Below are 25,707 nucleotides of genomic sequence, written 5' to 3'. Positions count from 1 at the left end.
CCTTGGGTGCCTCCCGGCATCACCAGGGGAGCATTTGATTCTTGGTTGCTTTAGATGCAACCAAGAATGAGCATAAATATTTAGATCATTGGCTCTCAGAGCATACATGCTGAATGGCCTCATGTGCTCCAGAAATCCCATCATTGTAGGGTCATGATCGCAAAAGTTGCAATATTTCTTAAACTTGAAATGTGTCAAAATACCAGTTTAATATATATTGTTTGCTGCAGATATTTTATGCAAGTTTTTTTAGCATAAAAACTGTTGCTTTACTCATGTAAATGTTTTTCTTATTTAAAACAAGATGACAAAAAAAATCATCCTTTCAGTACATCAAACGATATCAAATATGCAACATTTTTCCAAAAAAATCTTTTTTAAATATATAAAATGATGAACCTAAAAATAACAATTAAATTGCAATTGCAATATTGAGGGGGAAATTGCATTTATATTATTTTTCTAAATTATTCAGCTCTGTCATAAAGTGATACCAAAATGTGTTTCAAAGACCTCAACAAAATTCATCCAAGGCATGCAAACTGTTTCACGAGAGTGCTTTAGAGATTAATGTAAATAATTCTAACTCTGCATAAATCCCTCAGCAGTCCTAGGATGTAAAATGTTGATGATTTTAATACCTTTTGTATGGGGTGACGTGGGATTGTTATAAATTTAAAGGTGCCTTGACAGAAAAAAGGAAAAGTGTTAAAGTGTCCTGTTGGGTACCCCTTCAGTACATAAGAGTGATAAAGTGCCCTCTATAGCAGTGGCTCTCAACTGCTCTAGCTTCAGGACCAACCAATATCTTGGATGACAAATTATGACCCAAACTTCCAAAAATGTTCAATAATGCACATTTAGTTAATAAAAATGTTGCACTTAAGATCTTGGATGGCACAGAATTTATGACAGGAACAAGAGACAGGAAAAACTGACATGTTTACACCCCTCTTTTCCCATGACAATGTGGAATTTTAGCCAATTTTCTAGAGATTTTGAGAAATAATTCATTAACGTGGTAAAAGCAGCTCCTTTATTGCAAGAAAGGGGGATAAATGAGTTGAAATATTGATAAAACATTTAAATTTACCCATTATCACAACAAAACACAGTTAAATCAACAGTATGGTACCATACTGTTGCATGCCACCCACTTTTGGGTCCCGGCCCACCAGTTGAGAACCACTGCCCTATGAGGTCTCTCACTCTGGAAGAAACAGGGTAAAGTTCCATTAAAGAAGCCCTCCCAGGGGAAAAACCTGACAAAGAGCCCTCTAGGACGTCCTGTCAGTGGATACAACCTAACAAAAGTTGGATCTCATCTGGAGCACAGTGAAGTGAGCTGGTATGTTTGTGTCCAGACAGATGAATTTTACCAACTAAAAGACTTAAGAGGAAAGGAAGGCCGATGGTCAAGATGCATACTGTGTGTTCATGTGTGTGCATAAATAAAAATTAACATGACCAGAGAATATTCACGTCACCTGGTTTAAAACCATATATGATTTTAACTGGATCATGTATGGAGCAGAGTTTGTCATGGGAGGATCACATGTTTAAATTATAATGATCTCAAACAGTGTTTCTATGATAGCGGGAAATCAAAATCATGATCACAATTGAGATTCATGGTGCAGCTCTGTCACTGTATAGCTGGATCTTCATGCATATTTCTCTACAGCAGTCTGCTGAGCAGAACAAATCAGGACTTCATTTTATTTCAGCAGGGTTGGTTATAAGCAGGCCGACCACTGTCAGAGTCGTCGATGTTTTCTACATCCTATATAAATATGTGCTTTTTCCTGAGCAAGAGTTTTACCTGTTGAACTCGTAGATGTCCTCGATGTTGCAGAACAGTGTGCTGACCTGCTCCGGTTTTAATGGCAGAGCGCCACAGTCGATGATGCAGCCGAGGTAATCCTGCACACAGAGACAGAAGATGGCTTAAAATGTGACTGTACATGAGGTTTGACTGAGAAATAATTTCAGTTTAACAGAAACTCAAACATCAGCTGCTTTTTTCTGTTACCCTCAGAACAAACATGCATTAACCTATCAGCATTTAGCAGAAATATACGTTTCTACCAGTGTACAGCCATTATCTGTCCATACATGCTGGCATCAGGATCCAAGGAAAAACTTAAACATTAGAAGGTTCATATCTCAACACTGCTTGCTAAGCAAGTACCTTTATTCATTATTTATGCCTGTAGATACCCACAGGAAACTTTAAGAGATTTCCCAGCTTTCCAAAGTCATTCCACTTTTCCTACTTTAGAGCATCAGTCTCTCTGTGTCACTGTTTCTGGGTCCGATGACACAGTCCAGCTTTTATTGATGAAGCTGGCACAAGCCTCCACGGAAACGTCCCTTATAATTACAGAGACCTTGGCCTCATTCTTTAAACCAACCGTCTTTATGAAGACATAAAACTTCAAGTCATCAGACTGAGTCCAAATCCCCAACCCTTATTTCCTAGGACAGATAAATAAAGTCACATAACTGAATTAAAAGCAGCAGATGTGTTCAAAACAGGAAGTTACAGAAGGAAACAGTGAAATACACCTCCCTGTGTTCTGTCAATAAATAAAGCCTGGCTGCAGATTTAGCACCATCAGAAGCTCCACAGACCACTCCATTGTCTCATTTTATAGGAATAAAAATAATGTGGCATATTTATCTTGAAAAAGCCATGTGATTGGACGAATGTCCACAAGTGTTACTGCTGTGTTTTATAACTGAACTATCCATTCCCAGTTCTGTAGGTAAAGCTACATTAATGACTGTGTCAGTCATACTGGAGTAAAAACTTAAACTCGATCCAACGGCCAGTCTGGTCACTCCAAATGAGGTCACTTCCTATGTAGGCTGCTGTTAAATTACACTGTAGAGAAGTAGGGAGAGAGGCAGACAGTTTATAATCTCAACTAGAAAAGCACTCAGAGAGCAAAGACCTCTGCCATTAGCCCTATCTCCCAACAGTGAAGAATCCTTTAAATAACTCCTGGATCTGTCCTGATGTGCCCCCCACCACGGTATTTACGGATTACTCCCTCCCTGGTGGGGTGGAAACATAGTGAGGCAAAGCATTGGCTTCCCTACATGTGGACTGTCATGGTGGAAGCATTTCCTGCCGGGGCCAACAGATGTACTTACAGTCTCACCCATGGTCTCACTGGACAACTGGAAGTCATGGCAGAGGGTGAATATTCCTCTATTCCTCCCAGCATTGTGAGTATTCTCGCTACAATTCGCTGTCTGTCTCTCTGTTAAGCTCTGACTTGTCTGCTAGACTGAGCGTAGGTCTTTCAAACTCTATAAACTCCAAAACTTTGAATAGAAACACACCCAAAATGCTACTAAGAGGATGACAATTTTAACTGCTATTACAGTATTGCGCTGATGTGGCGCTGTATCGCCAACAGTGAACCAGGAGTCGCTGCCAAAACTGCCAAAGAAGAGTTTCCTTAATGTCCTAAATGTTCTTCTCTATAGCAGAATGCATCAGATGAACACAGAGCGAACAAATGCCATTCCCTGGTGTGTAAGAGTGAGCTAAATACGCACAGGGCTGACTCTGCACTCCTTAAAGCATGCTGTATATATGCGTGCACTTCCACTGTCTCTGGTTACTATTGTTTAATCAACAAACCAAATAAAATCTCAGCATGTGAGGGTGCGAAGACTGAGATTCAATAAAATGCATTATGCCACAGGAAATGCAGATCAGTGTGGATAATAAGCAGATTGAAGCATGATCAAAACTTGTTGCACCCAAGTTTAATGGGGGGTGAGTAAAATATGTGAACCAATGGCTGAAGTGAACAGTTACTGTAGGTATTGGTTGGATATTTCATATTTCTCAGGTCAGGAGCTGTAGCTGCAGAAAACGTCTGTTTGTATAATTTTATTTATCAGTTATATTGAACAAAGAGGGATAAAGAGATCCATGTAGAATGTGAACATAGCCCAGAATTTGAATCACATATTATTCAAATAGTTAACTTAATAAAACAGGTAAGTAGGATAGAAGGTCACATGAACTGCATGATGACTTTTTTTATAAAAAGTTCAGTGTTTTATTATGGCACAAATTAGCATCCATAGAGAAAGAGTTAAAAGATTTTTGATGTTCTAAAGAGTTTTTAAGGACAAACCCTGGGATCATCCAAAATCTTTATCAGGAGGGCAGACCAGGAAACAGCTGGAAATTATTATTGGTCGATTGAATCAGAATCTCTGACTTAAGTAAGTAAAGAGAACAGCATTTTCATGGATTTATTCTCTTCATTTTGCCCTCAAATCCCTATAAAGTTTGGAGTGCCATGATCAGAAGGGCCTCAACCTTTCTTTCTCTGTATACCCTTTTTTTAACATTATTATTATTATTATTATTATTATTATTATTATTATTATTATTATTCGGGAGGGTGGGGATTATCTGGAATCTTTATTGGTATTTGGAATTTGACAACTGATATGCACATGCTATAATGTGAACTGTGAGCCTTTTGTTATGTTGTGTTTTGTTCTGAAAATAATAAAAAGTACATAAAAAAAAAAGAAGGGCCTCAACCGAAACCAGGAAAACCCCTGATAGGTGTCTTGGTGGACTCTCTCACTAGTCTCCTTCTTGCACGCTCACTCAGTTTGTGAGGATGGCCTGATCTAGGCAGATTTACATATGTGACATATTCCTTCATTTCTTCATGATGGATTTAACTCTTAGGTATACCTGGGCACATTTTTTGTATTCTGTTTTAGAATTCTTGGCCTAATTTGTGTTCTACTGATGCGATTGGCATGACACTGCACAAAGATGTGGATTTTTGCTCGTTTTTAATTTTTCAAGCCAAATCATTACAGTGACCCGTTTGGTAATGTGCATAGGAAAGATACTCATGTATATCCCTTGGGGACAAAACTTGCCCATTTAAACCCATTATAATTGCTTATTTTGATTGCAAATTTGCAATACCATGTATCACTGTTACCGCCATTATCTGTGATGCACTTTTGAATGGGAACCTCAGACTTTCAATTTTTACAACTAACCACTATATGGCAACATTAACCTTTTTGTGCCAAGTGGGTATCCGTAGGGCACTTAAAAGACACACTTACAGTGGGATTTTTTATAGCGCTGTGAAATAAAGCATTAAGAAATGCAATAAAAAATGTCTGTGGGTGTTGATATGAATATAAACTTGGGTTTTGCATGTTAGATATAAGAAATTGCATTTCTAAAGCACCACTCCAATGTGCTTTGCTGGGGATACGCTTAGGGCATCTAGGGATATATGTGTGTAGTTGTTATGAGAATCTGACACTGCACAAGAAATAATAATGCACCAAACTTGACGTTGGTGGTAACTGATGACTTACGACCATCTTTGATTATAATTTTAAAAAATCCACTTTGCATTTTTAATATGGAAAATATGTCATCAAACCGGCATGTAAAGGGTTAAAAACACATAAAATCATGACAATTAACAAAGATTTCCTATGTCATGATCAGAGCTGGAAGTGATAACAGAAAAAAAACAAAAATTGTTTAAAAAAATACAAAATATAAATCATAACTTTCAGCATTTATAGTAGGAGCAGAAAATCCCCCCTAGGGATATATGTGTGTAGTCGTTTAAAGGGATGCCTAAGAGTTTACTGAACTCTGGGGGATGTTCAGAGCCTTGGGAATGTTTTTGTCTCATTCCCCTGACTTGAGATTTTCAGGAACCTTTTCCCTGAGTTGCTTGAAGTGTTATTTTGTCTTCATGGTGTAATGGTAGTCAGGAATACTTATTAACAGTTACTGGACCTTCCAGACACAGGTGTCTTTATACTAAAATCACTACACTCAGGTGATCCTCATTTCACAAACTGTGAGACTACTAGCACCAGTTAGCTGGACCTCTGAATACTTATGCAGTCACTTATTTTAGCTTAAATCTGTTTCACTTCAACTTGAGATGAAAATAAAACTAAACTGCTCCAACACTGAGCATCTGTGACCATCAACCTCTCTAAGATACAGCAGAATGGAGCCTCCATGATTGCTTTTATTGACAGTGCATCCAAACTTAAGAAAAAAACACTCCTGCAACTGTAAAAACTTTGATTTAAAAATCTAATCTGAGTCACATCCAGGAAGAGAAAACAGATTTTGCTCCACCCCTCGATGAAGCAGCCCTCTTACTGGTCACTGGATGAGCAGTTAAAGATGCTCTGAGTGTATAATTATGCTTCTCTGTTAAACTTAACACTTTTTAAATGAATTACTTGACAAACATCTCTCCTTCCTCCTGATCCTCTCCACTTTCTCTGCAGGCATCAGAAAGCAGCTCTGAGTGTCTGTAATGAGGCGTTTGATGAGAGGCCTCGGCCACATTCATCACCTTTTAGAGGCAACAGGAAGCACACACACCAGGGTACAGAGAAATGGGGTGAGAGAGGGGGAGGGGGGGAGAGATGAGTGATAAATGAGGGAGCTCAAAGAGATGATGAAGAGGAGAAGACAGCAGGAATGAGGAAGAGGAGGAGGAGGAGGGATGCAGCATAGAAAACAAACATCAGAAAAGAAGAAGATTGGAAACAAGAGAAGTGGAGCAAGAACACAATGGCCGACAGAAAGAGAAAGAGTTAAAGAAAGAGCAGACCGGTGAAGGAGAGGGGAGTCTTTGTTCAAAAGTGGGTCACAGAGAGAGGAGGGGTCTAAACATCAAACATGAAAAATAGAAATCTGTGAGACAAACGAGTGGATATGGGTCCATCTGGACTCAAAAATAAAAACCTTCGTTTAACTTCAGTCTCTAACCTCCTCTGGATGCAGGCCAATGAGGTATGAGTGCTTAACAGCCAATTTTCATTCCTGAGTCATGACTTCAGCGCGGTCAGAGGCCTAATCCATCAAAACATGGAGCTGTTGGTCTGTCACAGGAGATATTTCCCGGTTATGAGCCACTGCTGATTGTTGGGTGGGAGAGACGGTCACGTATACGTCACAGCTAAGAACGGCGGCATGGACAGGAAGTGACCTCTGCAAAGAGAAGCGCTATCAAACTGCCAAAGTGGCTTTGCTGTTCATGGCTCTGCCAGCTGTTTAAATGGGGGGGGGGGGGTAACTTTGAGTCCTAGAAGTAGAAAAACAACAAGGCAAAAAGTTTGTAAAGCTCTGCTGTCCTTCCTGCCTCGCTGGGTATCATGGGAAATCTGACTCTTCAGTGATCTGAATCATTTGGCTCAGCTCAGGAATCTTTATGTAGTCCCAAACAGCTCTTCATCTGGTGCCAGTTTGACTTTTTAAAAGTGGATTAACCTCCTGAGCTTTTGTTTGGATGCATTTTTAGTTCCTTTCACTTATTTGTGATCATTAGGACCTGATAAGTTTGAAAAGGTCAGCCTTGTCTTTAAATAGGAACTAATTTTGACAGAAATTAATGTCTAGTATCAACACAAATTCCCTAAAATTCCAAAGAAACAACCTAAAATTCTTAAACTAATTTTTAAAGTTTCTCATAAAAATACCCCAAATATTCCTCAAATGTTTCAATGAAACTTTAACATAAAGCCTAAATTTAGAGAAAAAAAAAGAAAATGTAATTGAAATTCCTGAAAATTTTCTGAAAATTCCCTAAAATCCCAAAGAAAATTCCCCAAAACAATTAGGCCACATTCCCAAGGTTCCATGAAAAACAATAGGGAATTCCCCCAAACATGTCAACAAATTCCCTGAAAATAAAAATAAATTAAAATAAATTCTGGAAGTATCAAAGCAAATTCCCACCTCCCGATTCTCAATTAGATTCCCAAAACTGAAAATCAAAATTGCCAATTTTCTGGAAGCATACCAAAAAAGTTTCAAACAAATCATTTTCAAAAGATTTTTAGAAATTCCCTAAGAAATTTAAATACATTTCAAAATTAATATTATTTTAAATCCTGGAACATAAACAATTCAAAATTTTAATACAAATATTCAAAAATTTCACTGCATTAAAATTTCCAATGAAACCCTCAAAAATACACAAAATATAATACAAAAAATAGCCAAAGGGCTATTTTTTGGAAAGGTGAGTTCAGGCCTGTTCACAGCCAGACCTGTAGAATCCAGAAACCCCTTAAATAGAACCTGTCTGACATTGAAGTAGGATAAAAGATCTCTAACACATCATGGAACCATCTAAAGAAATTCAAGAACAGATGAGAACAAAGTATCTATCAGTCTGAAAGGGTTACAGAGACATTTCTAAGGCTGTGGGACCAAAGTGAACCACACTGAGAGCCATTACCCACAAATGGAGAAAACTGTGGTGAACAACTCATCCAGGAGGTCCCAAAAGAACCCAGAACAACATCTAAAGACCTGCAGGCCTCACTTACTCAGTTAAGGTCAGAGTTCATGACTCAACAATCAGAAAGAGACTGGGCAACAATGGCATCATAGGAGAATTCCAAGGCCAAAACCACTGCTGACAAAAAAGAACACAAATGCTCATCTCACATTTGACTAAAAACATCCTGATGATCCCCAAGACTTCTGGGAAAACACTATGAGGACAGCACTATAGGTGTAGTGTCAGATTGTAAATTGACTACCCTTTTTAAGGACAAAAAATGTCAAAGAGCTGCAACATCATAGAAAAATATTTTCCACTCTTTTGGCTTAAATCTTTCAAAGAACTTAAGTCCTGATGAAAAAAAAGGATTTAAACCCTTTAAATACCAGTTTAATCCAGCCATATCTGACATAAATACTACACATCAACAGAATTACTTTCTATATGATAAATAAAGCTGGGCTAGGAGCCCTGCATTATTTTTTTAACCATTGTGTCTCTCCTGGACTTTTTGCTTTAAAATTCTCATGAAGCATCAACCCCGTGTTTCACAGTCAAGCTCTAAATTTCCTTTCTATCAAGACAACCTGGGCTTTAAGAATGTGTGCTGCAGTCATGTCATTGGAATTAAAAACAAAACTTACGGGACTAAAAGAAAGAGATTTAACAGAATTTCAAGTCAAATATGTTGATATAACAGAAACAGTAAACATTAATGACAAAGGATTTTTTGTACAGACTTGTTGTCTGACCTCTTGGGGACAAAAATGTGTAAAGATGATCATTCTGTGCTCAAAAATCTTTAAAATATTCACATTTTTACAAAAAAGTCCTTGTGCTTTTGTGAGTTTGAGTCATTATTAAAAGCAGTTCCTGTCTGCAGAGACTCTGAGGGACACGTCACGGCCCCTCTGTGTCTCTTTCTTGCTCTTATGAGTCATTCAGGCTGTCTTCTTCAGTGTCTCATTGTTTGCACATACGCTGGCAAAACATGACATGACAACAGAACAGCCTGCCATTGGTTGTCACAGCCCAGTCACAATGCATTGTGGGATACAAACAGGCAATATGGCTACAGTATTAGCCGCTAGCTGCAGGAATGATCAAAAAATAGATTATGAAATGCTTAAAAAGATGTTCATTATCAGAGTCACTAGTGTGGACTTAATCTTGACTGACCCTGGACAGTCAGCCAAGTTCCAGGCTCACCAGAAAACCTTCTTTAAGTGCTATAAAGGCAGGGATAGCATTTTTAGAACGGCGTGACCAAGGGCTTTCAGAGGGAAAAAGTAGGTGCCTATGATTTATGCACCTTTGCATTAACCAGGAAGACCACTTTAACATCTTTTCTCCTTCATTGTGTGAACTTCATCCATGAAAACTAAACATTGGTTTTACTGTTTAGAAAAATGTCTCATGTATAGCAGTTTTCATAGAAAAGTCCTCAATTAAAACAAGAAGAAACTGTCAAAGAAGGGCTGAGCGGAACAGCACATCTCTACTGGTCATCTCCTGTTGTTCTGATCGAAAACCCTCTGAATGTACCATGTTTTAAAGATTAAAATCCTAAAGGCTTTTACGGCTGATTATTTGGTAGTTTTGTTCAGGATTGAAGTTGATTTAAAGATTTAACCTTAAAAAATGTTAAAAACATTAATAAATGATATGTTTTTGGAAGGGACATGCACATCGTGGTAAACTGCATCGATAGCAGAGGGTTAAACTTTTAAAGAATTTAAATGTCTGATGCATTGCTGTGAGTTTTTCTTGGTTTCCTCTGTTCTTAGAGTGATGAATCTGCTGCAGAGTGAAGTCAAAGCTGCTCATTTTAACAGCTGCTCCATCTCTTTGTTTAATCCTCAGGTTTCTTCATTCAGTCACTCATCCCCATCGTCTCCTCCATCCTGTTCCCCAAACCTCCCCCCTTCTACTCCTTGTTTCAACTTCATGTTCTTCTTTGGGGTCTTGTCCTGTTCTCTCTGTCTCTGATTTTTTACATGTCACCTTCTTGTTCGCGTCAACCCAAATTTCCTCTCCATATTGTCTTTTCTGTCCAACTTTTAGAGCCTTACTTTTCCTTTTTTTGCTTCTTTTCTCTCCAAATCTCGTACATACGTTATTTATCCCTCCCCCCGTTCTCTCTGTTTTTCTTTTCTCCCCTTCCTTGTCCCCCAATCTCTCTCTGATCCAAACATTTCTCCACCTCCTCTCCCTCGTCTTTCCTCGTCTCCTCTCCTGCTTTCTCCCCTTCCTCCCCTCATCATCTGTTTTCTCCCCGATCTTTCTATTCCTCCCCCTCTCTCCCCCTTAGTTTCCTGTCCCACTTGGCTGCAGGTCAACACCAGGATCCCCGCTGCACCCAGAGTCTCATGTTCACTCCACAGCCCAGGTTTTGCCTTGAAAATATTTTTAAAATCCAAATCTAGTGACTTAATTTCCAATGACTTCATCTCTAATTTAAATAAAAGGCTCCTGAATAAAGGTGGACGACAGCTAGAAACAAGCTCTGCTGGATAAAAGAGGAAATCTTTGGTGGAAAGTCCAGTCTTTTGTCATTTTTCTGTCATTTTGGAGAAAAAGCATCTGTTAGTGACAGAGAGGAGCTGTTTTTACTCTCCTCTCTGAGCTGTTATCGTTCACACACAGGCCTATTATGGTAGTTGGTTCAGATTCCCAGTGAGCGTGACATCATGTAGCCTCAATCAAAACCAGACTTCAGAAAAACCTCAAATACAGAGAGCAGCAGGAACGAAGGCTTACATTACAGGGACAACACAGAGCTATCATCTATCAAACCCCTGTTCCAACGGGCACAGAGGAATTCTGGGATTGTCGCTCTGAATTTTGACACGCTGAACATTTGCTGTGAGGCTCAAAATGACTACATGAAGCCTGAAATCTTTAAAAGTGTTCACGCTAGAGAAAGAAAGAACTAGAGCCTCAGCGTTCTAAGCCTCTATATGATTACCAGACAATGAGCAGTCAGATAAAAAGCCAAATATTCTGTTTATGTGATCAGTGTGAACCACAGTAATCAGGTAAAGGTGAGTTCTCTCCTCTCCAAGTTTGCTGTCTGTAACAACAGCAACATGTAGCGAGTGTCCTCTCTTTGCACAACGTCTCTGCCGCCCTGCCTTGGGCTTACACAGCTGTTTTAAGATGTTTAAACTCATGCCACGCTTGTTTAAGACCATGAAGACTGAGAGAATCAGGCTGTAAACAAGGTAGCTGGTAGAGGTACCAGGTGTGTCCCGAGTCCTGCTCCTTCCAGTGACATCATCAACCTATGGCTGGCTACGGCAACTCAATGTGGACAAACCAAAATGAGAGGCTGTGATGCACCCCCCATATTATTGTTATTTTAATATCTAGCAGTAAAATTAAATAATCAGCAGAAAATGACTTCAGGCTCACGGAGCTGCTGAACATCAGTGATACTCTTGTGTCTGAATCTTAAACACTATTCCCCAAAAAACCTTAAAAAAGGAAAACTTTTTTGCCATTTTCACCATTGTTGCCACTTTTGGTCTAAATAAGCTACTTTTGTCATTAAATACTACTTGTTTCCTTTTTTCCCCCATTTTTACCCGTTCTTTTTGACTTTTTCTCATTGTTGCCCTTTTTCACCATTTTTTGCCACTTTTTGCCCATTTAAGCTACTTTTTGCCACTGTAAACTTTTTTTTCCAGATTTTTGCCAATTTGTGACCATTTTTTACCACCTGTAACTCACTTTTTTGTCACTTCTCACCAATTTTTCTACTTTCTGACCATGTTTCCACCTTTTCTCCCCATTTTTGCCCGTTTTCACCCATTTTTGATGCTTGTTGACCATTTTTGCCACCTTTAACTTGTTTTTATTGCTACTTCTAGCAGTTTTTGCCACTTTTGGTCTAAATAAGCTACCTTTTGCCATTGAATACCACTTGTTTCCTTTTTTCCTAAATTTTGCCTCTTTTTTTTGCCACTTTTATCCCATTGTTGCCCTTTTTCACCATTTTTTGCCACTTTTTGCCCATTTAAGCTATCTTTTGCACTATAGACCACTTGTTTCCTATGTTTTTGTTAAGCGGCAATCTCCGGTCCTGAAAAATGAAGCCAATGCGGAAGTGCAAAAAATTGCTATATCGCGAGTGTCCACTTGAGGCTAGCTGCAGGAACACCGGAAGTCCCGTCTGGACACCTGTTAAACAGCCGGTTTTGACACTATTGGTAAACTGGTTTACAGCCTGGTTCAAAACACCAAACGTGTCTAATTAGCTAATGTCTTATTGTGCTCCTCCTGTACGGGGGGGTGAATTTTTTTGTACCACGATTGGCTTATATGTAAGATGAGAGCTGATTGGCGCATCGCATTTGATTGACAGATAGCTCGGCAGGCAAAGGCTCCGTTTCTGTCAACCAGAATGCTAGCTAGCAAACAGGAAGTCGCGCTTAGTGGGCGGGCCATTAGGTTGATCCAAAGTTCGCTTGAGACCGAGATTTCAATATGGAAGCCTCCATGGATTGGCTTCAAGAGCCGTTTGAGTCCGCCTATTGTAAGCAGACGACTGACGTCACACATCCAATTCTTTCTACAGTCTATGGTTTTTGTCCATTTCTGCCACTCTTGACTGCTTTTTGCCCATTTTAGTAACTTTTAACTTTTTTGCCCCGTTTTTGCCACTTTTTGATCATTTTTTGCCACTTTTTGATCATTTTTTGCCACATGTAACTCATTTTTTGTCACTTCTCCCCCTTTTTTGCTACTTTCTGACCATTTTCCATTTTTTTCTCCCCATTTTCACCCTTTTCCCCTCATTTTGAACATTTTGCCACCTTTAACTTATTTTTATTGCTTCTTCAAGCAGTTTTTGCTACTTTTAACCACTTAGATTGTGGCTTTTGCAAAGGTATTTTTCAACAATTTGGCTCTTTGGTTGAGCAAGGTTGAGTAACTCTGCTGTACATTATGATTCTATTTGTTGAGCCATGTTCTGAGTCAAATATAGGTCTTAAATATTTTGCTAGTCTGAAGTCAGTCCAGAAAGTTCACACCGGTATCAGATCAGTACTCGGTATTGGCCTACACCCAACACTTTGGTATTGGAGTCGGTATCAGGAAGGAAAGAAATGGCCTTGCTCATAGAGTCACAACAGAATACAAAAAATTGCTTTATAATTTTTTGAAAAACTTTTTTAAAATTTCAAAGCGTTGGGTTTTATTAGTGCTTCTCTGTGTGAAATCCCTCGCTGCCCCTGATCTGAAGTTCTTCACTATAATGTCATCTGCAAAGAACCCATTGTTAGACACCTGTCCAGGGGTACGAGTGTGCAGTATCAAACATTTTCAAAAGTTTTCCCCGCATACTAAAAGGCTTTAACAAACTTATTTATTACAAATACTCAAAGAAATGGTACACAACACAGTCAGAGCTGTGACACCTACAGTAGTACACTGATATCAGTTTACCTCAGCTGGAAGCCTTTAAAGATGGATGGATATGTCTGATGACAGACAGAGAATCTGGCCAACCTTCTCTTTCTCAGGTTTTACAGAGGGAGCAAATGATAAGTCGTTTTTGGAGCTGTGAGTGGTTGAAATCCATTCTTAGTGAGTCAGGATAGAAAGGGAAGGAGGAGGATTAACCAGCGAAGAAGAAAGATGTGGTGATGAGAGAGAGGGAGCTGGAGGAGCAACCTCTGAGGAAGGTCAGAGGGAAGAGACTGACAGACAGCTGATACAGCCGATGACAGGCCGACCACGAGGGTGTGTGTTAAAGAGCGAGAGAGAGAGAGGCTGTGTGTGTCATGGCAGAGGATGAAAGCAGCAGTAAATTCTCTCTTTCACTTCAAAAGGATGTTTCACACTCCAACCAGACAGATGGAGGCACACACCTGGACCAGTGATGGATGAATCTCACACAATCAAACCACCGAGTCAGCAGATTCTAAGCAGAACTATTTTTCATCGAAGCGGCCTTTGAAAATCATTCATTTTTGACTCAACAAAGGAACTCGAGCACATTCCTTCACTGACATGAAATACAGTTTTATTTTCCATCAGGAATAAAAACTTCTGAGCTCCTGGACTTCTTGGATGAAAAAAAACTTTCTCTGAACTACTTTGAAACTTTTAAATTTTCATATGAACAAGAGTGAAGCAGAAGACTTTAAACTGTGTTTCTTTGCGTTTCTCATGGTTAATTTTACTTTGAATCATGCCAAGGTCAGTCTTCAGGGTCTCAGCATGATTGTAGGGGAGTAGTTAGGTAGCACCGCATGGAAAGAAGCAAGTCCTGCTAGCGAACAGTAGATTAGGTCATTTTTGCTGGTTCGGCACTTCACTTCCTAAGCCTCAGTCCTGCACTGCTCTGGCCTACTGACGGCCATGGTCCAGGCCTGCACCAGGCCCATGCCCCATCTCTTCAGGTATCCACCCCCAACCCGCATATGGCCGCCTCCAATGTCTAGTCTGACTCCAGTCCTGGGCACCCAGTATGCAGTGAGCTAGATCAGACCTGGGAAAGCACAACAGGTGCCTGTGGAACTGCAGCTGACCCTTCCTATTCCAGCTCTCCTGAGCACATCAGCATTAGACAGAGGGTCCTGCCAACAATACCAAAAATGCACCGAAGAGATGTTGTCACAAAGGAGTCCAGTTGGCCGGGCCTCACAAGAGTATAGTAAGACCAGAAGGACCAAGTACCAAAAGCTGTACGAGGCTAAGTCTGTGGTTGACCTCGTCTTCTGTGAAGTGCTCCACAACTTCCACGCTCTCACCGTTCACAGGCACAGATTCAATGGCAGAATCCAAGGTGTCCCCAAATGCCTGGATCTTTGTTTTGGCCCAGGAGAAGCGCAGTCCAAATGTTTTAGCCTCCTCACTCAGTGAGTTAAGATCCCCTACAAGGATATCTACAGTCTCCACAAGGATCACAGCTTCAACAGCAAAGTCCAGATCTGGACATCACCAACAAAACACCACAGTTCGCTGTCCCGTTACGCGCCCCGACATCCACTCTATACAGGCACAGAAAAGCATACAGCACAGATTTGAATGTAGCTGTCCGTGTCTCCTCTCTGGTATGTCATTGCCCACTCTTTTTGCCTGTGCTGGTCCCTCCTAACACAGGCAAAAAGACCCAAAATGAATCAATTCACTATATGTTAAAGAGACTTATGCTGAGCCTCAATTTAAAAAAGGATCTCATATTTGTGAAGAAAACAAGATGAAGGAAAACAAAGAAGAAAAAGTGTTGCAAGTTTCTGATTTCAACCAAAGGATGTCAATGCCAACATGAATAGCCACTTCCTATAACATGAACCAATGAGACTGTTTGTTCATTCATGGAGACAAAGAGGCGGAGGGTGTTGTGTGTCTTAGTGTATGCATGTGCATTAGTGCATGTGTGTGTGGAGTCCAGCTGCAGGTAAACAGGCCTAGAGGCATTCACACCTGGCCAGTAAATCAGGGCAGCAGCTCGTTCCTCCCCCCATACATCCACTCACAGTCAGGCACGCACACACTTCACCGGTGTTTGCATGCTGATGAGTACTTGGGTAACTCTGAATACAGAAAACAGTCCTTCTGGATCAAACAGAGGCTCATCAGTGTTTTCATATATATATGAACAGTGGTGATTTTTAACAATAGGTGCAAAAAAGTCAGCCATTTTTTATGAATTTGTGAATTTCATGATATCATGGGCAATATTTTTAAATACAAAAGCAGCATTTGGAGCACTTGGAAGCATTTATGTAGTTCAACAGCAAAACAATAAAAGTTTGGCATCCAGGCTCCAACCTCATCAATCCTAGCTCATTTAGTTTTCAGGAATAAGGAGTGATGACATATCTGTAACCCCCCCTCAGAGCCTGAGGTGGATGTCAGGGTGCTGGGGGAGCATGTTGGTCTGTGCATCTACTAGCTTTAATAGGTGACCAATCATCCCAGAATAACAGTAGTGAGAGACTCAGAGCCCTCTTTAACTGAGGAGTGTTGGGGGGATTTTAAGAGCAGCGCTGTAAGAGACAGCAGAGATACCAAAGGGGAGGCAGAGGGAGAGACGAGAACACTTGCAGTTTTAATAAGCTGCCAGTTTAGGAGGATGCTTGTGATTTGTGAAGTTTCAGGATGCTCAGGGTCTTTGCACGCTCAGCTGTTACTCTCAGATGTGTTTTTTTTAAATCTGCAATCCTTCTTAAATCATGAATTAACAGTGATTAAACACATTTTTTGAAAAGCTGAGTTCAATTTTACTATCCACACTGAGGCCTGATCACTTCCAGACCTGTTGGATCCAGAAATCCCTTGAATAGAACCTGTGGCAGTGAAGTAGAGTAAATGATCTCCAACACGTCATAGAGCCATCTAAAAAAATTCAAGAATAGATGAGAAATAAAGTCAGACAGGGATACAGAGACATTTCTAAGACTTTGGGACTCCAGTGAACTACCGTGAGAGCCATTACCCACAAATGGAGAAAACTGTGGACAGTGGTGAACCTTCCCAGGAGTGGCTGGCCGACCAGATAGGCTCCCAACACACCAGCAAGTCCACCTCTGAATTGACTAAAAACCTAAATGAAGGTTTTGGAGAAGTCCAGTCAAAGTCTGGATTTAAATCTGATTGAGATGCTGTTTGGTCATCTTCCCAGGTGGTGCTTGGTGATTGGTCAGTGGAAAGGGGGACTGGCGGAAGTGGTATACAGGACTGATTGGTTTCCAGCCTTTCGAATACGGCAGCCTGCAGTCCACTTGGCAGCATCTCTTTGTTCCATAAGCCTCCAAACTCTAGTTTATACTGTTGAGAACTGTTTCTTTTGGTAATTTAGTGGTAATTCAAAAACTCTGAATCTTGTTCATTCTGATCTTGTTGAATACTAGTATTCTTAATTGATATTCTTTAACATTTGTGTGGTTTAGATCATTCTTTTTTTTTTTTTTTTTTTTTTTTAGTGCTCTTTAGTTTGTATCCAGTATTTTGTTTGTGTTGTTAAGGTAACCTGTTTGATTTGAGTAATTGTAAAAAAAAAACATCGTTGAATTTGTAGTCTGACCTGCTTGTTAGTTTGGGGAAAACATTCTTTTTCTCATTCTATTATGTTAAACACCTCCCCCCTGGACGGGTGCACAACAGTGGCTGTATTGAAACAATTCTGCAGAGAAGAGTGGGCCAAAATTCCTCCATGATGAAAAGAAAAACTCACTGACAGTTATCACAAACACTCAATTGCTGTTGTTGCTGCCAAGGATGGAACAACCAGTTATTAGTTTTAGGGGGGTGACTTTTCAAAGAGGACCAGGTAGGTTTGGATGGCTTATTTCCCTTTATAAATTAATTCATTATTTAAACTGACTTTCGTTATCTTCTAAACTGATCTGAAACAGTTAAGTGTGACAAATGTGCAAAAATCAAGAAATCGGGAAGGGGGCAAATACTTTTTCACAGCTCCACAGTTCAGCCTGTGGTCATGGCACTGTGCAGTTGGAAGTAGGAAAGAGGGAGCAAATTTTTCTATTCAGTCACTTTGTTATGTAAAGTCTGGTGTATCTGCAGGTGCATGGTGCTACCATCTATATTTTATAATTGACTGCTTCAGCTTCACTGCTTGGATGCGCTGGAATACATAAAGTGGAGCAGGACATGGTGGTACATGTCCATCATGTCCTCCCACTTTGGTTCTGCTTAAACTGGTGTGAACACGGGCTGGTTCACCAGAAAGCACCAAGGCTCTGGGTCTCCAGAACGGTACCTGTGCCAGAACCAGAACGGTGTCTATCTGACAATACCCAGAAAGAGAGAAAGTAGTTGCAGACTCTGCTCTGAATAGTCAATCCCCCATAACAATGACTGGAGATGAAAAAAATAGAACATGCGTTAAGAAACTAACAACGGAGAAAAGTGCGAAAACAGGAAAAACAGCATATGATTATATTTTTTATGTGCTGTATTTCAGACGGAAACGAATTCATAATAATGTTTTCTTTTGTTGTTTCGATGAATAAAATTTCCAAAAGAAAACTATGGCTCTGTGGCGCAATGGACAGTGCATTGGACTTCTAGTTGAGTACATGTGAAGTGATTCAAAGGTTGTGGGTTCGAGTCCCACCAGAGTCAAGCTTTATATAGGTAGGTCATCATTGCCTCTCTGAATAAAGAAAAAGGTGATAGGATTCAATGATAAAAGCACAGTTATGTCATGTGGGTCATATTGCTGACTTTGGTGCATGAAATCACTGGTTCAAATCCATGTCAGGGCATGATCAGCATTCAGTATGAGCCCTTGGGCAAGGTCCTTAATCCCTGCAACACCTGTCCACCTATCAGATGTGTATAGCTTTGGATAAAAGCGTACTAAATGATATTGTGCAAAAGCTTTCTTTTTTTTTTTTAAATATAAGATTATTCTGTTTCTTACCTCCACGATGCTCTTCAGATCTCTGACGTACGCCTGCTCTGTCTCTACGATCTCCAGAACCACTCGCTCCAGCCGCGAAAGCTGTCTGGGCGTGGCCATTACTGCTGCCACCTGATTGGCTACATGTCCATTAGGGGCATGACCTCCACCTGACACCTTTGCTAAACAAACTCCTCCTCCTCCAGGAGCTCCTCCGTGCGGCGTGACGAGCGGCGTCAGGTCCAGGCTGATGTCTGAGCCGTTCCTCTTTGGCGTGGAGGACGAAGATGACGACGACAAGGCGTTGTACGTCGGCACGGCACCATATGGAAGTGAAGAAGAGGAGGAAGAGGAGGAGGAGGAGTGGGAAGCTTCCTGCAGGGAGACGGAGGAGGCAGAGGAGGAGAGGGACAGGGAGGCGGGACGTTCGCCATCGGAGCAGACCGTGTTGACAGAGGTGCAAGAAGAGGACGAGGCTCCTCGGTCGCCAGATGACATCATCCTACCCACAATCCCACTCAGAGATGAGACTGAGGAGGGACGCTTGGCAGCTGCAGAGACACAAACAGAGAGGAAAGAACTTCAGTTAGACGCTGTTTTTATTCTGTTAAACATTAAGAATCTTTAAAATCAGCAAATAATGTAAAATAATACCAGTAATGAGTCAGGATGCAAAATATCAGAGGTAAAGTGATGAAGCGGCATGTGCTCCATACCTGACCAGACTGACTGGATTAAAAATGAGCACCTGACCCCTGATTCATCCTTGTGTCTTAGTGGACATTTGTGAAATTTGAGCAAATTTGTGCATAAAAACATCAACAGGTCTCCTTATTTTAGAAGGTGTTCATAGAAAACAACACTCACAATGACAATGAAACACCAGTGCAGACTAGCACAGCTGGCCTTTATAGAGCACACACACACACATACAATCATTTCATAACACGTGTGTGTTACCATCCACATTCCTGCTTTTATAAATCACTTCATAAACCAGCTGGATAACGTAAAATATCTCAAAGCTACAGCATACCTGCATGAACTCAGGCCAAAACAGGAAGTGCCAACAACAAAAAAATGCATCAATCTTTTCTGAAAATGTAAAACTGCAGCTGTGTTTCAGAGTAAACAGGAAGTGTGTGCAGCAGAGTGAGATGCTTATTCTTCCTTTCTGGTCTACATTTAATGAGTCTGCTGATGCATAAAAGGAAATCAGCTTCAAAGGTGTCAGTATGTAGTCGAGGCAGAGAAAAGTCTTGATTCGATTCAGGCAGAATCATCTAGAGCAGGGGTTCTCAATGTTGAGGTCGGGACACCATTGGGGGTCACGAGACACTGAGAGGGGGGTCTCCAGATCGTTAAAAAAGCTAAGAACATTTCTGAATAACACTGTTACCATTTTACACCAAATTGCCTAATTTTAACTCATTTTAATAACATTTCCCACCAATTTTACCAACTTTAACACAATTTTTGCATCTTAAAACCAATTTCTTGTCAATTTTAAAAAACTTTCTTACAAACTTTGCCACTATTTACCCCATTTACCACTTTTTAAGCCACATTTCACATTTGATAGGCCCATTTTTGCCAGTTTCTGACTATTTCTGCCTCTGCTAACCCTTTTATTACCAGTTCATATCAATTTTCATCCCATTTCACCAAATTTCCACCTATTTTTCACCAATTTATCACAATTTCAGCCACTTTTTAATCACTTCTGCCACTTATTATGCCTATTTTTGTCAGTTTAACCCATTTTTGCCATTTTCTGGTTATTTTTGGCCACCTTTATGTAATTTCTGGCATTTCTAACCCATTTCTGCTACTTTTAAAATCCAATTTCACCACCTTTCCACCACTTTTTGCCATTATTAACCTATTTTTATTGTCTTATTTTTTTTATTATTGCTATTTTTAATGTATTTTAATTCTGTTTTTAACAAAAGGATATCCATTTTAAAAGGTCTACTTACTACACAAATGAATTAAAATTTGTTTCTTTGATAAGAGTGGTTATCATTCAGGTCAAATATAAAATACCACAGCTTAACTTTACAATGGACCATGATTTTGCTGGCCCCCAGTTTGGAGACCCCAAAAGGCTCTCCCATTTCTCCACACTAATGGACGGCCTTGTCTCCACACAACTGTTCTTGAATGTTCATGGCTGTTTTCAACCACCTTCAGGAACAGTGGGAGTACCCAGTCACTGGCACCTTTATTTTGGGGATCGCGGGCTGAAAAGTTGAGAACCCCTGCTGTAGAGAGAAGCATCCTTCATGTATATCAATACCTGCAGAACCCCCACAAAAAAGGCAGGTTGGAGGAAAGTATCAAAAATAAATGATGAAACTGGAGGTGATAAAAACTCATGTGAAAGGAATAGCCTAATTAAAAGATAAGAATGCATTTGAATTTAAAAATGCTATTGCGATTTAATTTAAAGGTGATAAAGCATTAAAAAATAAGACTGAAATATGCATAAGCTCTTGTGTGGTATGATTTCCAGTAACATATAAGTGTGGACCTTGCTTTGTGCACTGGTGCACAGTCATGTTGGAACACTCTACTGCTCTAGAGTCCAGTGGCGGCGTGCTTTACACCACTGCATCTGACGCTTTGCATTGCACTTGGTGATGTATGGCTTGGATGCAGCTGCTCGGCCATGGAAACCCATGGTCCTGCCACTTCCCAATCGCTTCCACTTTGTTATAATACCACTGACAGTTGACTGTGGAATATTTAGGAGCCAGGAAATTTCACCACTGGACTTGTTGCACAGGTGGCATCCTATCACAGTACCACGCTGGAATTCACTGAGCTCCTGAGAGTGAACCATTCTTTCACAAATGTTTGCAAAAACAGTCTGCATGCCTAGGTGCTTGATTTTATACACCTGTGGCCATGGAAGTGACCGAAACACCTGATTTCAGTTATTTGGATGGGTGAGTGAACACTTTTGGCAATATAGTGTATTTAAAATATGGTCACCTTTAACTGCGTTTAGCACACAAACAAAAGCATATATTGCATGACTTGATTTAGTAAATTAGCCTAGAATGTTAAAAGACCACCCATGTAGAGTAAATGAGTATGCTCAACACATCCAAATTGGTCCAATTAAGGCCTAAAGTTCTCCAATTAAAACATTTTTTAGGAATAATACATTTCTATTTTGCTCCCTGTTTAAACCCGATGGAACCAGCCTCACCTTGTCCGCATCCACACCTTTAAGGAGGATTTAGACTGACGGTTGAAGGTTTCTGGGCTGAAAATCTCCCATTTTTCTCACCTCATAAAACACATTCTGCCATATTTAAAATCATAATTATATAATTTCCCTTCGTTACAACCCCTTGACAGCCTGTAATCATATCATCTGCAGTTTCCTTGCAGACAAAAACACACCTGTCGTGACTGCTGGCAGCGAGACAAGTGCTGCAGAAGTTTTTAAAGTTCATTAGTGTTTAAATTCCAGACATCCTGGCAGGACAAATTTCCTAACGTAGAGTGTTAACTGAGAACATTTTCCTACATGCATCCATCATATCCTTGTTTTTTTTCTCCTTATTTCAGCTCGTAACAGCACAGGTTCTTACAGGAATCACTAAAACAGCTGCCAGCACTGTTGTAAAGCAGTTAACCTCCTCATACATGTGGTATGCACACATGGGGAGAGCGGCGCAGAGCTGCGGTTTATAGACGTGTTCTTCTTTGTTCCACACACACAGATGATGGAAGTTTAATTCAGAAAACCACCATAAAATTTAGTGAAATCATGTTTGAACTAAAGTGGAGTGTGCTGAAAGATCAAACCTAAAACCCTCGATGGTTTAACTCTCCGACAACAAAGACGGATAAATAAAGTTTGATTCATGCTGAAAGAAGAATCTGGACCAGCTCTCTCTGCAAACCAGAGCTCATCCAAATAAGCATGCAAAGCTAAGCTAAGCTAAGAGGCTGTAAAGAGACGGTTGCTCAGCATGGTCAATATAGAAGAAATGTCAAGTAGGCTGGGTGCTCTTGAAAAACAGGGGAAAAGATCATGCCACTCTGAAAAGGGAAGACAGCAGAAAACCCCAAAAATATATAAAAATGAGGCAAAACTCTTTAAATAGCCAATATGTTTTTATGAGGGAAGTCTTCACTGGTCACTGGTAAAAAGACCTCCGAGTCAAAACATGATGGCGTTTCCATGATTTTGCAATTATAATCAAGTTTTTGGAAAAATTTCCCTCCTCATTTTGACAGTCTTCATGCTTGGAGTGTCTGTTTTCTTCCCTTTACAGTAGACTGAATGTTCTGCCTACTGTCTCCTCTGGTTGACTGTAAACACAAGAATGACCTGCATGCAGGAATAATGTCAGACACAATAGTCATTATGTTTGCATGCTGTTAGGAAAACACATTCACCTTACCCCATCAGAATATAATTTCATTTAGAAAAGGCCATTTTGGATCAAAATCTTCTAATTATCAAGATCACAAAATTAGGGACAATATCATTAGTATGATATTGGTATTAGCAGATATGGGCTAAAAAGGTAATCATCACCATCATTATAATTATTACGGTGAATGCCGGTCCTTCATGCCGGTCCGCTCCTTAGGCTGGCAGCGCTGCACTCCCTGCTCAGAATATACAACTGTCTCAGGTTGCTATAGTTACTCCTAATGGAGTAACAGCTAACAGCTGCTGCGCATTCATTTGGAACAGTGTAATAATTTCTTTTTTTTTTTATTGCAACTACTTGAGAAGTTCTAACAGTGTCCATTCATCAGAAGTAAATGGACACCAATGGAATTTCCAGAGCCAATCAGTATCGAGTATTCACCAAGACCATGGTATAACTGGTCATATCAGCCTCAGCTGTTATTATCAGCTAAAATCAGCTGTTAATATCAGCCTCAATCGACTGTTAATATCAGCCTAAATCAGCCGTTAATATCAGCATAAATCAGCTGTTAATATCAGCTGTGAATATCGTCTGTATACAGATAAGTTAGGGGAGTTTTAGGCAGTAGACCTACAGTCCTTTAACTTTGACGTCTGTTTTAAGGACTGAAGTTTTATGTCTGAACTACATTGGTATATAAGTATCGATGTCTGTTTTGGAAACCATGCATGGCTGTTTGTATTCAGTGTTGGCTCTCTGTTTGGATGTTATTGTGTGTTTCTTTTACACACAAGCACACACACCCACGCACACACACACACACCCCTATCAGCAGCAGTTACAGCCTTATTTAGACATGGCATTCAAACCAGCTTCAATTCTCGGCCGACAGACGGCTGAGTCAGTCAGGATGTGTGTGAACAACTGACTTCACCCATGCATCCTGTTTCTAATGAGCTTTCTCTCATTTCACCGTGTGGGACACAAATATTGAGCTTGTTCAGTCAAAATGAGCTTATAAAAGGAAAAGAGAAGTCCACGCAGAAGGTCCTGTTTCCTGTGAGAATCATGAACTTAATGAGCTCAGTGTGCTGTAAATCTGAGGAAATATCCCCACCGATGAAGTCTATTTAACACCAAGCTGACCTCAGATTAGGAGACCAGAACCACAAAACTCAATCAACAAAATCAGGTTCTGTTAGCACACAGAGAGGCTTCAGTACACAACCATGAATTCACAACATAGTGATGTGATTTCAGACTTTATCAGATCTTTTCACCAGCTTCAGCCTCGTTCATAAATACCAAATCTTCTTCAATGCCTACGGACTATTGAGGAGTGGGAACATGTTCTGTGAAGTGACTAATCTCGTGGAGGTTTGGTGGAGGAGGGATGGCCAGTGTATGATCTGGCAGATCCATTTCCTGGTTGAAACCAGACTCAAAAAATGGGAGAAACTCTCATTATACAGTTTTTCAGTTTTTGACCAAAAATGGAAAAACAAAACAAAAAACAAGACCAAAAATTGGAAAAAAACAACAAAAACATGCCATTATTCAGTTTTTGACCAAAATGGAAAAATTGAGCCATTATTCAGTTTTTCCGTATTTGACCAAAAACAGGAAAGAACGAAAAACGAGCTTTAATTCCAGTTTTTCTGTTTTTGACCAAAAATGGAAAAATTGAGCCATTATTCAGTTTTTTTACATTTTTGACCAAAAACGGAAACAACATAAAAACGAGCCCTTATACCGTTTTTGACCAAAAAAGTTTGTTTCAATTCCATTATGTTGTTTTCTTCATTTAATAGAATTCTCCAGGAAAAGGAAGTCATATGACCCACTGGGAAAGGTGAGCATTTCAAAGTAAAAGCCTTCATGTCAATATAACAGCCTTCCATTGTGTTTAACAGTATGATAATAGTTATATATATATAAATATATATCTATATATACATATATATACACACATATACATATATATTTATATGTATATATGTATGTATGTATGAAAGGAGAGTAAAAGATTTTTAAAAGATAATAACATTACAGTCCATTTAATTGCAAGTACATTAACGATGTACATTATTTATCATACATTGTATAAAGAGCATTGCAGCCTGTTATACTGTAAAATTCAATGGATGGCTCTTGTTTTGACATGGAGGCTTTTATTTTGAAAAGCTCACCTTTCTCAGTGGGTCACATGATTTCCTTTTCATCAAGTATTTCATTAAATGAAGAAGATAAAACAACAGAATTTAAATTAAAAAAAAAAATGGACTCCTTTTTAAAATGTTACTTGTTTTCCATTTTTGTGACCAACATGAAAAAAAGGGGGAAAAAAAAAAAAATATATATATATATTTTCCATTTGTGGTCAAAAACGAAAAAAAACTGAATAATGGATTATTTTCCCAATTTTTCCACTTTTGGCCAAAACGAAAAACGGAATAACACGAGTTTCTCCCATTTTTGAGTCTGGTTTCAACCAGGAAATGGATCTGCCAGAAAACACACTGACCAGGGATAATGGTATGGGGCTGTTTATCAGGGTATAAGCTAGACCTCTTATCTCCAG

The 25,707-nt window shown here is 39.8% G+C and overlaps 1 protein-coding gene and 1 non-coding gene across 5 annotated transcripts in view; one reads left to right on the top strand and one right to left on the bottom strand.

Annotated features, from left to right (window-relative positions):
• The window catches only part of plekhg2 (pleckstrin homology domain containing, family G (with RhoGef domain) member 2), a 152,654-nt gene that overhangs the window by 78,723 nt on the left and 48,224 nt on the right, over window positions 1-25,707 (bottom strand). For all 4 annotated transcript variants that reach the window (XM_041801527.1, XM_041801536.1, XM_041801545.1 and 1 more), the window contains 2 exons: window positions 18,745-19,274; window positions 1,823-1,923 (listed from right to left, as the gene is read on the bottom strand). In XM_041801527.1, the coding sequence (XP_041657461.1) occupies window positions 1,823-1,923; window positions 18,745-19,274 (631 nt within the window). The remainder of the gene's footprint in view (window positions 1-1,822; window positions 1,924-18,744; window positions 19,275-25,707) is intronic.
• On the top strand, window positions 18,352-18,443 carry trnar-ucu. The gene is given in 2 exon segments: window positions 18,352-18,388; window positions 18,408-18,443. It is a non-coding gene; the product is annotated as a tRNA-Arg (tRNA).

This window comes from Cheilinus undulatus, linkage group 2 (assembly GCF_018320785.1).
Source record: "Cheilinus undulatus linkage group 2, ASM1832078v1, whole genome shotgun sequence".
In the NCBI taxonomy this organism is placed as follows: Eukaryota; Metazoa; Chordata; class Actinopteri; order Labriformes; family Labridae; genus Cheilinus; species Cheilinus undulatus.
The sequence above is the reverse complement of the archived record's forward strand: the minus strand, read 5'-3'. Positions and strand labels throughout refer to the sequence as shown.